This window comes from Elephantulus edwardii, unplaced genomic scaffold, assembly GCF_000299155.1.
Source record: "Elephantulus edwardii isolate Elephantulus edwardi_28Jun2011 unplaced genomic scaffold, EleEdw1.0 scaffold00096, whole genome shotgun sequence".
In the NCBI taxonomy this organism is placed as follows: Eukaryota; Metazoa; Chordata; class Mammalia; order Macroscelidea; family Macroscelididae; genus Elephantulus; species Elephantulus edwardii.
The window spans coordinates 11,607,049-11,623,367 of NW_006399846.1; the positions used below are offsets into that span (position 1 = coordinate 11,607,049).

The 16,319-nt window shown below is 41.1% G+C and overlaps 1 protein-coding gene across 1 annotated transcript in view; it reads right to left on the bottom strand.

Moving 5' to 3' along the window:
- IQSEC3 (IQ motif and Sec7 domain 3) overlaps nt 1-6,005 on the bottom strand; it is a 170,443-nt gene extending 164,438 nt beyond the window's left edge. The window contains exon 1 of the mRNA XM_006891331.1: nt 5,455-6,005. Within this exon, the coding sequence (XP_006891393.1) occupies nt 5,455-6,005 (551 nt within the window). The remainder of the gene's footprint in view (nt 1-5,454) is intronic.
- Nucleotides 6,006-16,319: the final 10,314 nt, after the last annotated feature.

Sequence of the window (16,319 nt, forward strand, 5' to 3'; positions counted from 1 at the left end):
CTTCCAAAGCCCATGTTCTCAACCACCCAGATCTTGAACATGATGTGATTCTCTAATGTCCTCAACTTCCTTTCAGCTTAAAAAATCTAATTTCACTCTACTCCTGATCCCCTTACTATTTGTCAGAGCCCTCAGTGCCTGAAATGGAGGTGAAACCACCTCCTCTTTGGCAGAAGCCCGAAGCCCTTTGCAGCGTGTATAGCATTTTGCTTTTCCAGAAGCGGAGGAGGAAGGAGCTGCAGTGGCCCGAGCCACCCTAGAAAATCTGCCAGATATCCTTGCATCTTGGGGATCTGCCAGGTGCAGTGAAAGTGTCCCCAGGATCTCTTACTAAGAAACCCCTTACTAAATACTAAGCTGTTGCCCTGTGTGAAGGGCCACTGAGAATCTCTGTACCTCAGTGGGGGCAAATTTGTCCAGGCTCCCCAGAAAGGACACTCTGTCTTTGCCTGAGATTTAAATACAGACCTGAGTCTCTTTACAGACCATGAACACAGTTCTTCATGCTACCTCTACCCTCCTTTTTCGTATTACTCCCCCTTTCATAGTTTCTCCACCCAGTCCTGACCCCATCTGCGTGGTTTTTTTTTTTTATGAGTGACCTTTGAATCTCTGTCTGCACAGATATTTGCTGAATCAGCAGGACCAACTGCTGTTCCTATTCCTTGATTCCAGGCCAACAGAAAACTCTGCAAGGATATCTTTTGGTGAGGGCCTATGGCATTAGCTTTGTGGGTCCGAGAAGACGTGGAGTTGAGACAGATGAGGCAAGGTGGAGGGGACTGTTGAGAAGGGAGATAATCAGAAATGTTCCTGTGGCCAAAGCATGACTTATTTTTCCTGAATGTTGTACTCTTCAGATGAAAGGGAGGGAAGAACAGTGGTTTGGGTTCTTGGGAAGGGAGGAAACAGCAAATATACACAAAGGCTTATTCTGTGCTGGCTTCCAGGTATGAACAAAAGACCACCCACTCACTCTTCTCATGGAGCCTTCATTCGGGCCTCATTCCCTAACTTGCAGCTAGAAGCCCTCACCGTGGTGTAAGTAAAGGAAGAAAATGATGAGAGGCAACTTGATTGAGCATTGGCCATAACAATGCTCCCTTAGCAACCAGACCTTCTAGACATAAGTTGGAAAAACATTGCACACTGAGATTCTTTTTACCCTATTCAATTGAATTTAGCTTGATGTAGAGGGGCTTGAGGCAAGGGGAGCTATGCCACCTGAGGATAGAATGATACATGACTGTGACAGACATTTCAATAGGTTGTTTCTTCAGGGCTCTGCTCCCTCTCCAGCTATCCCCTCTATTACTATTTCTTGATGATAACCAAGAAAACCTCTCTGATCTCTGAACAGCATTTGTTTTCTTGCCCTTCTAACCATGTGCTATTTTGATTTAGGATACCTCCAAGCACCTTCAGTGTGCTTGCACTTGTTTAAATGTCTAGATTTTGTTTAGACATGTGTTTCATGATAATATTGAGTTGACCACTTGCAGCACAGAATTCAGGGTTTTGAACAGAATGCGCACTTGATATATAGTATTAACTGATGGACCTTTTTGCTCTTATCATAGCTTCAAGTTGGACCAATCTTGAGCTGCCACTTCCAAACAGATAGCCTTGAATAAGGACAGAGATAACTTCTCCAATGAACATCTTAGACAACTTAGGATGGGATAAATGGGATAGATGGGATAAATAGTGTTTCTAATTCTATGAACTTTGATAAATGATGGTGGCTATAGAAAGGCTTCAGGTCTTTAGTTCATAAGGTCTCTATTAGTCATGTTTGCTTGATGGCAATCAAAAACAACAATGATCTTCTAGCCATCCTTTCATACTCAAGTCCATATAAGATCAGAGAACTCATAAGATGACTTATGATTCATGCATTCTTAAAGGATGTAGGGAGAAAGCTTAAGTTAAATAATTAAAAGGGAGAAAATGGGGAAAAGGAATTGTTTGATGGAAAGGGGGGAAAAGGGAATTGTGAGAAAAAGAGTTTATTATGAAGGAGAGGGAAGAAGAAAGAGAGGGAAGGTCAGAGCTGCTGAACCATTCAGATTTTACAGCCACACTGAGGTGAGAAGCTGGATTGAATTGCAATGCATTAATCTTGCCCAGCTTCCAGTAACGCCCTAACCATGGGTTTGGAAGTAAGAGCAAATCCTAAGACCCATGGACTTAAACAAACTGCGTAGCTGGATGGATGGACATGTGTGCACTTAAATATAAACCCTATGGGTACACTAAGACCAGTAGCTTCAGGAAGGGCCATTTGCTTAAGTGTTAAGGAGAGGACTTTTTCAGGCCTGACTGGGGCTCAGCTTCAGTCAGCAAAGAGATGGTAATCAATTCTGTAGATGCTGTGAGCCTTGATTGAAAAAATAAAGAGGAGGAAGCTATGTTTGCTGCTTTCATTAAGAGGCAAAAGCGTGGAGGCTGGAGCTTAGCAAAAGTCAGGAAGCATATTATGGGGGTGGGGGAAGGAGGATAGCTTAACCCCTCAAGGGTCTTTATTCCACAGTGCTTCTGCCCTCATCCATTCCACACTGTTGCTTCCTCCATCTGACCTCCAAGGCCACCACCATTTTATCTCAGTTGACAGAAAGCGAACCACCAGACTGCATATTAATGCAGATCAGGTGGCAACTAAACAATCCATTATTCCCAGCTCCTGGAAATGGGTAGGAAGAGTAGTTCTGGCGCTAAAAGGCAAACCGTACAGTGATAAAATGTGTTTGACACAATGCCCAGCCTATTGTAACCCACACTTACCCCTCAGCAACCTCAGCAGAGCCTCATCCTAAGTACAGTGAGACCATACAAGGCAGAGTAAAAAAAAAGAAGTAGTAGTAGTAAAATTCACAGCCAAATTATGGTCAGGAAAGCCCTTTATTCTGTCTGGTCCTCCACCTTCATCATGCCTGATAGAGAACTGATTCAGTAGGGAGCTCCTCAGAAGAAATACCAGGGAGAAGGCTGTCGGATCCCTTCTCCTTGACCCATCCTATCCATGAACATCTCTGTTTGTCTGCAGACTTCAACTGCACCATAAAAAATAACAGGCACAGGAAGGCGAATATTCAAAAGGAAGGCCATAAGCAGATAGCAAGATGGGGCCAACCTTAGGTTTAAGTCAGGCAGAACAGCAGGGAAATAAATGAACGGTCCTAATGCAGTCAACCAGTCAAGATACCCAGGATTCACCTGCAATAAGAGAGAAAGCTGCAAGGAGGAGGTGAGGTGCGTGGTCATGCTAAGTCCTTGGGTTCGGGCTGGAGAAGTCAGAGAACAAAGCAGGAGGATTTGGATGAAGGAAAGTATTGCTGATGTTACTAACCTCTTAGGAACTGATACAGCTTCCTAAGCAAAAGACTTCCGACAATTCCCATGCTAATTATTTCTTATTTTTCTATTCTCTTGGGAAGAAAAAGCAGGATGAAGAGAAGAATGGAAGTCCCAGCTTCTCTGTAGTAATGGCATTTGAAGCTGGATAGGAATCCAGGTGGTTTCTGAATCCCTGGATTCCCAGCAGGAGCACCAGTGTATGAGGGTTTGGGCTCACTGGGCCAGTTTGAGAGCCACACCAAAGTCCTTGTTCAAGAAAAAGGATATTTTATCAACCATTCCTGCCACAACACTCCCCTGAAAGAATGCAAAGAAAGTGGGGATGCAGCGAGTGAGAAGGGAGACACCAGAGGGCATAAGAAGAATCAGATGAAGAATCATAATTACCAAGAAGCCGTGGCTGCCCCCAGAAAAACGGGAATGATTCATTTTCTCTTAATTGGGTGCAAGGCCACAGAGAGTCTTGGAAGACTGTTGCCTTATACTAAGCCACAGTCACTAAAGGAAACCTGATGAGAAAAAAAATCTAGATGAGAAAAGAAAACTGAAATTGAGGGAAGAATACATAAGCCATTGTGGACCATGAGGAATGAAGCTCTATCCTGAAGCTTTACTTAGGTCGACCAAATCTTCAATCCCTGACACCCCATGGTTACAGTCAAAACTGACTCTGTGAGCTGACTAGCCCTGACCCACCTTCTCTAACTCTCCAACAGAAGTGAGGAGAAAATGAATTGTTAAGGAATACATCAAAGCTTCGCAAGTACGTACTCTCAGCCTTAAAACATATTTAAGGCTAAATTGAGGTTGGGGTTTTTTTGTGGGTTTTTTTTTTTTGGTTCTCTACTTTCCCCATCTCACCTTATCCCCTCTGACAACTCATTCGGAATTATCATTGTCAGAAGCAGTTATTTGATTTCCTCTAAGCAGCCAGTCTTTGCAGTCCTCGTACCACCTGGCTGATCAGAAGCAGAAATCTGACACAATCACACTTTTCCAACACAGAGGAGGAAATACTCCAGGCCTCTTTTCTCTTTTCTCCACATGTTCCTACTTCATGGCTCTTATGAATGAAGAAAAACCGAAGAGTTCCTCACTAAGGGTTAATAAGGATCTTTCTCTCAGTACTCAATCTGATTCCAGTTGTCACCAAATACCCAAGAGGAAAGAATGTTTTCCATAGTAGATAGATTCAAGGAGGCATTATGTTCAAATACCAACTGTTCGCTGTCTTCCTTGCCATTGTTCCCTTTCCACAATAGCCAAGCATCCTGCCTCAAAATCTTCCTTAAGCACAGTAAGATGCTATAAGCAGACCTGAGTTCTGCAATGACTTGAAGAGGTGTTCCTTTGTACCCCTATAGCTCTGCAGGGGTTCAGAACCAAAGTGGCCACTCAGGGCAGAGCAGAGTGTGCCTCTGTAAATGAACCATTCCTGGCTTTGACTCCTACTGCATCAGTTAAAGAGCCAACTCGTTCCTCTGAGAGATGCCCTCTCCTACCCATCATTTTCCTGTCTCCAGATCCCTTACCTTCTCACATCATTCTTGCTTTTCAGCTTTGCCCTCTGCCTCGAATTTCCCTCATGCCTCAATGCAACTCTCTGTGGACCCTAGCTCTTTTGCATGTTTTAACATTCCTTCCCCCCCCCATGTCTTTCACACTTCATCAACATTAAAATAATTTTACTACCCTGGCTCCCTCCTAATTTTTCCCCAAACTTAAACATCCTTCAATGGTTCTATTTTCCAAGCTTCATCTTCACTCCAACTTCTTCCCAATCTCGTCCACTTTAAGCTCTGCCAGCTCCCAATATCCTCAGATAACTTAAAACACATTTCTTTCTTTCTTTGCCCAAATGATGCTCTGAATTTCCCCCTTTCGTACAACAACCCTAAAGCCTTTTCAAATGCTGATAGAGTTTCCTCCTTTTCCCTAAATTTCCCTGAAACACTTTTAGCCAAGCATCTTTCATTCCTTCACTTCACATTTACCTTAAGCCCTTCAGATTAGGTGCACCCTGTTTCCCTACTATCTTTTCTTACACCCACTTGCTTCCCTTCCTCCTACCCTAATAATTCCCTCTTCCCCACTCACTCGGGTCTTCTGCTCAGGACGCCCTTGCCGAGGGCAGCGGGGGATTTGTGAAGGAGAGCTCCAGCAGCAGCACAACAACTCTGGGGACGTTCCTTCTCCTTGTCAGCGGCCGCTCCTGGTGCCACTGGGTGCTGGTGGGGCGACTGGGGTGTGTGTGCCCTGCTACTGGGGCCCGGCTGGGGCTGCACCAGGAGCTGTCCGTGGTGCTGAAGCTGTGGCTGCTCGGGAGCAGGTTGTGGCACGGAGGATGAGAGCTGTCCGTGGTTCTGGAGTGGCTCCTGGGCCCCGCAGGCGGCGGCGGTGGCGGTGACCGGTGGAGCCGGCAGCGGGACTGGAGACGGGGGGACGAGCCCAGGAGGAGGTTGGGCTTGCAGCAGCTGCTGGTGCTCCCACAGGCTGCGATTCTCGGCACTTAGCTCGTCCAGCCGCCGCTCGAGCTCGTCTATGCGCTGGCGCTGGGTGTGGATGAGGCTCTGTTGGTTCTGCACGATGGCCGTGAGCTCCTTGAGGTAGAGCACGGCGCGTACCGGGTTCTCCAGCAGGCTCTCCATGCCGCCCGCCGCCGCCTTGCGCCCTGCCTGCGCCTCGGCAGGCGGCGGGGAGCGCGAGGGCGCGCAGGAGCCAAGCAGCCCCAGCAGTCAGCTAGCCTGCTTCTTCGCTGGTCCAGCCTTCCTCCCTCTGCTGCCGGTGCCGCGTCACCGCCACACAGACATTCACACACGCACCAAGGGGCGGGGCCGCGACGCCAGGGCCCACCCACCCACACACCCTCCCACACACCCTCCCACCTCTTGGCTTCGTGAGGAGATTCGGCTTCCTGCAGGGCAGAGATGAGACGAGGGTGGAGAGTGATGATGTGTGTGGCCTAGGGGAAATGAGGAGGGGTACACTGGGGGAAGGGAGCGGAACTGGGAAAGGGGCTGGAAATGGAAATGGAAGCTGACTGATGAGAAAGGGAAAGCGGGAGAAACAGCAGCAGCAGTACTGGGTGCCCCTACCCCCACCCCACCATAAACAAGAAGCAGATAAGAGGGAAAGAATGCTGTTTATGGGAGGTTTTCTCTGAGAATGAGATCGTAGCGCAGTTCGAGCCTTTCTAATAGGAACACGAAAGTAAACGCTCTATGGCATTGCCTAATACTTCCAAAGACTTCTAAAGTGATACTTTTATCTGATAAATATTCATAAAATGCATACTATAACCTTAAGGCTGGAAGCAATGTGTGGGAGAAAGGCGAACTGTTTCCTCCTCCTCGGGATTTACAGCCTCAGAAACCCAATGGAGGCTGGCTATGAGTCAGACTGTATGGCTGTGAGTTTGAGTAGCGGTAAAATAAGGGTGAAATCCTGGGTGTCTTGAACTTTACAGTTAGGTGAATCAGTTAGGTGCAAAACAATTTTTTAATATATTATGATCAATAATAAGGTAAAAATATTATGTCAAGAGTAAGCTCAAAAACTTGAAAATTCTAGGAAACTTTCTTGGAAGAGTAACACTTGAGGTGAGAAAAGTTTTTCAAGAAAGAGGAACTGAATGAACAACCAAACACCAGAACAAACCCCAGAGATGCAAGTCAGCATGGATTAAATCATTCATTCATTTTGACAATGATGGAATGTTTGTACAATAGTTATTATGCGTGCCAACTAATATACATGGGGAAATGCAAGCTATGTCTAAAATACATTATAAGTTATGGTTGGTTTCTATGATCAAAGAGGCTGCTAGTAGAGTAGATATGTGCTGCATATCAATAACTGCAATACAAATCAAAATTTCTCCAATAAACCTTCAGGCCAAGTATCATTAGAGTCCAGGGGAGGGAAAGACTGTATGATGATCTTGGAGGTCTGGTGGTATACTGCCAACTCTAAGTTACGTGGTTTCAGTGCTGCCATGGAATTCACAGCATCTGAAAAGTTGCTGGAGGGTCAGCTATGAGTCAGTTCCGTCTCAAGACATATAACAAGAACTACATGATAAATTAATTTATAGAGATGTTAACCAAATTGGTCTATAGTGAGTAAGATTTTTAAAACAGGACAATGAATCAGAAGAAAGGAAATATATGCCAAGCAGCAGGAAAAGACTGAGAAATGGCTATATAACCTTATAAGTTGGCAGAGATAATGGCAATTTGCTCATTATTATGCTGGAAAAGGTAGAGAGTCAAGGTCAGAGAAAATGAGGAAGACTGTCAACAATATGGATTGACACAGTGACTAGAACAGTGGACTTGAGTATAGCAGAAATTGTGAGGATGGTGTATCTGATTGTGTATCAGACACTACAAGGTATCTGTTGTTCATAGTGTTGTTATGAGTTGTCAATTCGATGGCACTTAATAACAACAATCTCTTTTATAAAAGTAGAGTAGGAAGGAAACTGTGTTTTGAGCACTTCTATCATTCCCATCTCTGTTGTACGATTCTATTCTCTACACATGGTCCATCAGGCTCCCTATCACCTACTATTCATCCAAGCTAGACATATTTGTGAATATTCCATGCACAGTGAATTGACTCTGCAAAGCCCATCTGATGCCTGTGCTTGGAAGACATGCTTTGTTACACGGTACATTGCAAGAAAACTGCCAAAAATTCAAGGTAGATTTAGAAAAGGCTGTGGAATGAGGGATATCATTACTAATTTCAGATGGATCTTGGCTGAGAGCAGAGAATACCACCTCTCAGTCTGGCCAATTATGGCTTTCCCCCCTCCCACATCCTCCAACAAACATGGGTCTTAGTTCTGGTTCCCTGTTGGGTAGCATCCCAAGGTCTGCTCTGTCTCACATCAGGTCTCTGGTTCTCTGCTGCTGCTGCTGCTACTACTGCTGCTATTCCCATAGACCTTGGTCTGGGTGCACAAGAATCTCTGGACCTGCAAGACATGGTGTGTTTTCTTGTTCTCTGCTGGTAGGGAAGGCGCTCTAATTCTGCTGATGGATCCACAGCTGATCCCCTTGTGGATAGGCTGACACCCTAGTCACATATTCCTGCCAATCCACATGGCAAAGTCCGAAAATGGCTAGGGAAGCAATTTTTAACAATAAGCCCTTACCGGCACTGATTAATACTTTTAAAATGTGGTGTTGGTGAAGAGCATTCAATACCCCATGATCTACCAGTCTGTCTTGGAGTAATGCAGCCAGAGTCCTTAGAGGCAAAAATGGTAAAACTTCACCTCACATACTTTGGGCACATTACCAGTAGGGACCAGTCATACTAGGAAAGGTGGAGGGTCAGAGAAAGAGAGGAAGATCTTTAACAAGATGCATTGGCACAGTACCTGTAACAAAAGTAATGAGCACTTTGGAGATTGTGAAGATGGTGCAGAGTAAGATGAAGTTCTGAGCTATTGTTCATAGATTTACTGTAAGTTGTAGTCAACTTCTTTGAATCAGCTAATAACAGCACTAATACATTACTTTCTCTGAATTTGTAGTATAGTTTTATTTTACTCCCCCCCCCCTTATCATCTTAGAAAACTTCTTTTTTGTTAAGTTCAAGGGGAGGAGGGGGGAAGAATGAAGAAATCTTATTCACTACATACAACAAATGGTAGGACAAAGTAGCCAGGAGGAAATCTCAGTGTTGTTGCTGTTAAGTGCTAACGAGTTAGAACCAAATCATAGACGATCTTCCAGTGGGTTTTCAGAGGTTGTAAATCATGTTGAGAGGAGGTTGCCCATCTTTCTCTTGCAGAGCAGTTGGTAGAGTTGTACTGTCTAACTTTGGATTGGCAGTACAACTCTATGTCACTAGACCACCAGTGCTCCCAGATAGCTTATGAGTGACCAGTATTCCAGTTAAAGGATAAAAGTTGTGAGGGATGAAAGAAAGACACACAACAATTCAACCTATTTGTCTTGTTTTCTAAGAACAAGAATTGGCCAATATTATTTCAGTGAGAACAGGCTGACACATAATTATCCATATGACTGATTTAAAATGCAGAAGATTTAAAATGGGGAAGAGTTAAGGAAGGAAGGAAAATTCTAGCCAGATGTTGAAAAATAAGACACTACCTACAACAACAAAGATGAAAATAAGCATCATAAGCCTATGTGAATTAGATTTTTCAGATGAAACTGGTTTAACAATTCCATAGTAATCAAAGTTCTGTAACATTTTAACATAAGTACAGAGGTTTAAACTATGCTGCAGGTATTTATGTGTGTTTTTATAACATCCAGGAGATTATATGCCCAGAAAATAATGGCTGTTGAATTTCTTTTAAAAATAAGGTGTTTGGGTTTTTTGTTCACTCACCATTACTCTTCTTGGGCTTCAAGTAAAACCTTTGTACAAAGTAAAATTTTCAACTACATTCATAGCTTTTTGGTTTGGGTTTTTTTTTTTTCAAATTTGCTTTTGATTGTATAATTAAATTCAAAGTACTTGTTCTGTTTTACCCCATCCCTGTTACTTTGGTTCCCACAGACACTGCATTACCTATTGATACAGCCTGTTATTCCTGGCTTTATTTTATTGTTGGCCTGGGAAAAGGTACAAAGGTATCCCAGCTGGAGCTTAACTTGAACTTTGGACACTCCTTACATTTACTTAAGTTAGACTGTGTAGCCTCCTGAAGACGATGACTTTGGAGAACAGTATACTTGATATCTTTGGAACTCTAGTATATCTGTTCAAGAAAAAAAAATTGTGTATAACTTTATCTTTGTCCCATTTTACCATTTATCTGTTTTATTTCATGTTACAGATAAATAGTTGCAAAGGCTTAAAAAAAATGCAGATTCTGGGCCCTGTATCAATCCTACTATATTTGAATCTTTAGTAAAAGGGCCCCAGTTTACCTCCCTATTTTTAAGTCAACTTTGCTGAGTTACAATTTCTATGCAATAAATGCATCCATTTTAAGGTTGCAGTTGGATTGAATGTGGCAGCTGCATATACCCATGTGTAATCACTACTACAATCAAGATTTCCATCACTGCAGAAGTAACCAGTGACCCTTTGCGGTCCATTTCTTCCATCCTCAGTCTCAGTCAGTCACTGACCTGCTTTCTGTCCGTATAGATTAGTTTTGCCTAAGACAGAAATTACATAGCATATACTCTTGTATGGGGTGTGGTTTTTTTTTCTGCTCATGCTAAGACCAAGGTTTATCCATTCTGTTGTAAATAGCATGAATTTGTATGAATGTCCATAATTTGTTTATTCATTCTCTTGTTAATGGATATTTTGGCTGTTTCCAAGTTTAGGCTATTTTGACTAAAACTGGGATCATTAGTGTACAAGTTCTGTGTAGGCATATTTTCCTTTATAGGGTAAGATCTAGAATTGGAATTACCAGTCATATAGTAAGTGTGCATTTATCTTAATAAGAGATTGTCAAACTGTTTTGCAAAGTGGTTGTGCTATTTTACATTCTCATCGGCAATGGATGAGAAATTCAAGTGGTCTCACATTCCTGCTAACACTTGATATTTTTAGTCTTTTAACTTTATCCATTTGTGTGGTAATCTATAAATCTGACTTTAATACTATATATATTTCCTTAATAGTTAATGATGTTGAGCATATTCTAATGTGATTATGGCCATTTTAATATCATCTTTGCCCTTTTCTCTATTGGATTCTTTATCTTAATATTGAACGGTAAGATTTATTTTGTAAAGAAGTCTTTGCCATGTGTATATACTGCAGGTATATTACTTAAATCAATAATTTTCATCTAGTTTCTTAACATTGTCTTTGAAGAACAGTTCTTACTGTTTAAGAAAATCTTAGCAATTTTTCTCCTTTGGTTCATTGAAGTGCAACATCAAGAAAACAAAGATTCTCACCACTGAGCCGATTGGCAACATCACAATAAACAGCAAAGAGATTGAGATTATTAACAGTTTTAGTTTGCTTAGCTCCACACCCAACACTCCAATAAACAGCAAAGAGATTGAGATTATTAACAGTTTTAGTTTGCTTAGCTCCACACCCAACACTCTTGGTACCAGCAGCCAGGAAATCAAAAGACGAATTGCATTGGGAAAGTCTGCTATCAGGGACATTTCCATAGTACTGACGAGCAAATTTGTCAGTCTGGAGATCTGGAGACTAAGGGTGCGCTTGGTTTAAGCCATGCTCTTTGCAATTACGTGCTATGCATCAGAAAGCTGGACAATGACTAGGGATGATAAAAGGAGAATTGATGCCTTTGAGCTGTGGTGCTGGAGAAGAGTACTGAATACACCACGGAATACTAGAAGAACAAACAAGTTCAACCTAGAGAGGGTGAAACCAGGCTGCTCTTTGTAGTCAAGGATTCTGAAACTCCATCTGACATATGTTGGGCATGTGGCAAGGAGGGAACAGTCCTTGGAGAGGGAAGGGTGGAGGGACAGTGGAAGAGAGGAAGACTCTTGATGAGATAGATTGACTCAGTGACTGTGGTAATGGGGGTAGGTGTGTCAGAGACAATAAGGTTGGCTTAGGATAGAGCAGGGTTCAGAGCTATTGCGCATAGGGTTGCTATGAGTTGCAGGTGACTTGACGGCAAGTAACAACAACAATAACATATCTTACTTTAAAAGACTTTGCTTACTCCAAGATTTTTTAAAAATGCCATTTCTACAGGCTTTATGGTTTTTATTCTGATGTTTAGGTCAGTGATGCATTTCAAGTTACTTTTTGCATTTGTGTGAAGAGTGATGGTCCTTAAATGTTTGGCAGATCTCACCACTGATGTCCTTCCAAACTGTAGGCTTTCTTTGTGACAAGATTTTAAACTATGGATTCAATTTGTTTAGTAGATATAGAACCACTTGGATTTTTCTCTTTGTTTTTTATGTCCGTTTAGTAATTTGTAGGAGCTCTAGAGCCCTAGTCTGTAAGGAGTTGCACATTACTAACCTACTAACCTTCCAGGAGGTGTCTTGAGTCCAGAGGCAGAAATCCGGGCAGTCTCCACCTGTGTGATTTACAACCTCTTGCAGCCCATTGAAGGGTCAACTATGAGAAGGTCTAGTCGACAGCAGTGAGTGAGGGGGGTTTTTTGTAATTTATGTCTATAAAGACAGAATGATCTCACAGATGTCAGAATCCTAATCTCCAAAATCCTTGAAACTGTTACTTTATATGGAAAGAGGGACTATAAAGATACAATTAAGGGTTTTGGGTTGAGAAGATGATTCTGGATTGTTAAAATGGGTCTAGTGTAATCATAAGGCTCCTTACAAGAGAGAGGCAGGAGTACCAGTGACAGAGAAGTGTTAATAAAAGCAGAGCATTGAAATGATGTGTTTGTTGTCTGGGCCCATGAACGAAAGATGCACATAGCTTATAAAAACTCTAAAATATCAGAAAACAGATTCTTTCCCTAGAGCTTCTATAAGGGACACTATCTTGCTGACCCCTTGATTTTAGCTAATTGTAACCCATTTTGTATCTCTAACCTCTCAGAAGTACAGAAGCTCTGGTGGCTTAGGAGTTATGCTGCCAACCCAAAGGCATGCGGTTCTAATCTACCAGCTGATCCATAGAAGAAAGATGAACACTCTCCCGCTGTGCAATTTCCTGCCTCTGAAAACCTGCTATGAGTTGGTCAGATATGATTTAGTGTCCAACACAACAGACCTTAACAACAACATTATCAATAATAACAACCACCTCTTGGAATATAATGTAATAAATGCTATGGTAATTTGTCAAAGCAGCAATAGAAAACTATAGGTGCCTATCAAGAATTGGGTCCATTTGAGCCAAGTTATCAAATTAGTTGACAAAGTTATTAATAATTGTTTCATTCCTAATAGTAATGAACATTCCTTTTTAAAAAAAATTATTCTGATGGAAGAGTAGCCCATTATAAAAAAACAAACAGGGTTTATAGTGTTACTGATTCAACTCTGTTGTTTGTCCATTTTCTATTTCATTGATTCTCAGCTTTGATTTTTTTCTATGTATTTTGATTTCCTAGCTTCTTGAGGATGAATCTTAGATAATGGAAGCTAGAATCTTCTTTTCCATTACAAGCATTTGACGCTAGAAAATTCCCTCCAAGCACTGCTTCAGCTGTACCCCACAAATTATCTTTTAATTTAGTGCAAAATATTTCCCTTATTTAAAATGTGGTGTGTATTCCCAAATCTTCCTATTATTGATTGCTTTCTAATTTAATTCCTTTTTGGTCAGAAACTCTGTTTAATTTTTATAATTTTAAATTTATGGAAATATTTATATGGCCTACTTTATAGTCTATTGTGATGATTACTGTGACAGTGATAAAAATGGCATACCAAAATGTCCATAATCTAATCAATCCATAACACCTGTAAATATGTTTCCTACATGGGAAAAGAGACTTTGCAAATGAGATTAAGGGTAAAGACATTGATATGGGAGAAGATATAGATTGTCCAAGTAGGCACAACAACCACATGATTTTTAAAGGTAGAGAATCATTCCAAACTATGATCTGAAAGAAAAATGACAACAGAGGAGTGGTGTGGTGTGAGAAGTATCAGACTCAACTTCACTGGTTTTGGTGTTAAAGGAAGGGAGCCCAGGAATATAGGCAGTACATGGAAAAGGCAAAGAAATAGGTTCTCCTTTCTTGCCTTCAGAAAGGAGAAGAGTTCTATCAACACCTTAATTTTAGCCCACAGAGACCAGTGCTGCACATCTAACCTAAAGATCAGTAAGATAAATTTGTTTTGTTTATGCTACTGAATTTGTGGTAATGTATACTGACAGCCATAGAAAGCAAATACAGCATGTCACATCTTTTCCATTTCTTTACTTTTAATCTCTATGTGACTTTACATTTAAAGTATTCTTTATAGACAAGAGAGCTCTGTTGGCATAATCCATAGAGAACTGGGCTGCTAATCCAAAGGTGGGGCCATTCTGGTGGTTCAAATCCACCAGCAGCTCCATGGAAGATGAGCAATCTGCTTAGATGCAATGAACAGCCTCTGAAAACTTGCTGAGAGGTCACCTATGAGTCTGTTCTGATGCAAAGTCAATGAGTTGAGTTGGTTGAGCTGTCTTATCGTTAACATTTAGTTGGATATGGGTTGTAATATTATTATCCAGCCTGATTGTCTTCTGTCTTTTAAAAAAATGCTTGGATTGTTTACATCAAATTTATGACTGCTGTGATTTTCTACTTTTTAAATTTGTCTCATTTGTTCTTTGTTCCCTTTTCATATTTCCCTTCTTTTAGGTTGAATACTTTTTTTATATTTCACTTTATCTCCATATTGGTTTATTGGTAGTACTTTAAATTTTTTTTTATTTACTCATTTTCACCTCACCTATCCTGGCCATGTTACTAGGAGGAGACTTTCCCTAGAGAAGAACATCATGAATGGTAAAGGATCATGGTTGGTAGAGGATCAGCAAAAAAGTGGAAGACTTTTTGTGATATGAATTAACACAGTGATTGCAACAGTGGATTTAAGCACAGCAGAGATTGTAAGATGGAGAAGGATCAGACTGCTTTATTCACAGGGTTACTGTGAGTTGGAACCAAATTAACAGAGGCTGGCAACAATTTCCCTAGAATTTACAATATATGTAGTTAACTTCTCATCCTTTATTTGAAAATAATATTATAATCCCTCACATATAATTTAAAATGTTTACAACCATGTATTTCTCACATTCATTATCTGTTATTATTGTCATAGATCCTACTTCTACATAAGGTGTCCCACAGTCAGTTATCTTACAAAAATTGAAAAATTAACAACTCAGAAACAGGTTTACAGCTTTGAAAACTAATGAACAAAGACCAGAGGAGCTGTGGAAAGATATTAAGGATATCATCCATGAAGAATGCAAAAGGTCATTATATAGACAGAGGAAGAAAAAAAGACCAAAATGGATGTCAGAAGGGACTCTGAATATTGAAGCAAAGGGAAGAAATCAAGAAGTTAAGGAGCTGAATAGAAAATTTCAAAGGACAAAGCAAAGTATTATAATGAAATATCTGGAGCCACAGTTGGAAAAATCAAAAGGGCTGAACTCACTCAGCATTTTTTTTAATTGATATTTTATTGTAAGTTTATAAAGAACTTGGATTTCCATTCATTCATTGTTGCACATTTTCCTCCATGCCCCTCTTCTTGCTTTTTTTCTTTGGGTCTCCCCCAGACCACTTTACTATGCAGCACTTATTCTGGACTCTTGTCATACCAATAATACTTAATCACATATTCCTCTTATACAGTTCTCTCCCTTGTCTGTTTCAATGTTGCGTGTATTTATCCCCTCTTTTCTTAGTTTCTCCCCAACCTATTGTCAGTCCTGTTTTATAACACTGGCATTATACAGTATTTGTGTTTTTGTGACAGATATTTCACTCAGCATAATATCCTCCATGGTTACCCATTTTGTATAATATTTCATGAGTTCCTTATTTTTCAATGCTGCAGAGTATTCTATTGTGTGAATATACTACAGCTTCTCTATCCATTAGTTTGTTGATGGGCACTTGGGTTGTTTCCAACTCTTTGCTATTGTGAACAAAGCAGCAGTAAAGATGGGTGTGCATATATCTGCTTGGGTGGCAGTTCTGGTTTCTTTAAGGTATATTCCCAGTAATGGAATTGCTAGATCAAATGGTATTTCTATTTGCAACTCTTTGCAAAAATGCTATTCTGCCTTCCATAGCGGTTGTACCATTTTACACTCCCACCAACAGTGAATATGCCTCTTAACTCGAGATAGGCAGCAATGTGAGAGACCAGCAGCAGTGTGAGGCACACAAGGCATCGCAAAAGTAACATAAGGCTAGGTACTGCATTGGAACATGTATCTCTGGATTGGAAATGATATTGTTAATACTTCTAGCCTTAAGCTTAAAAGATTATAATGTTCAAAATTGTTATACATTTGCT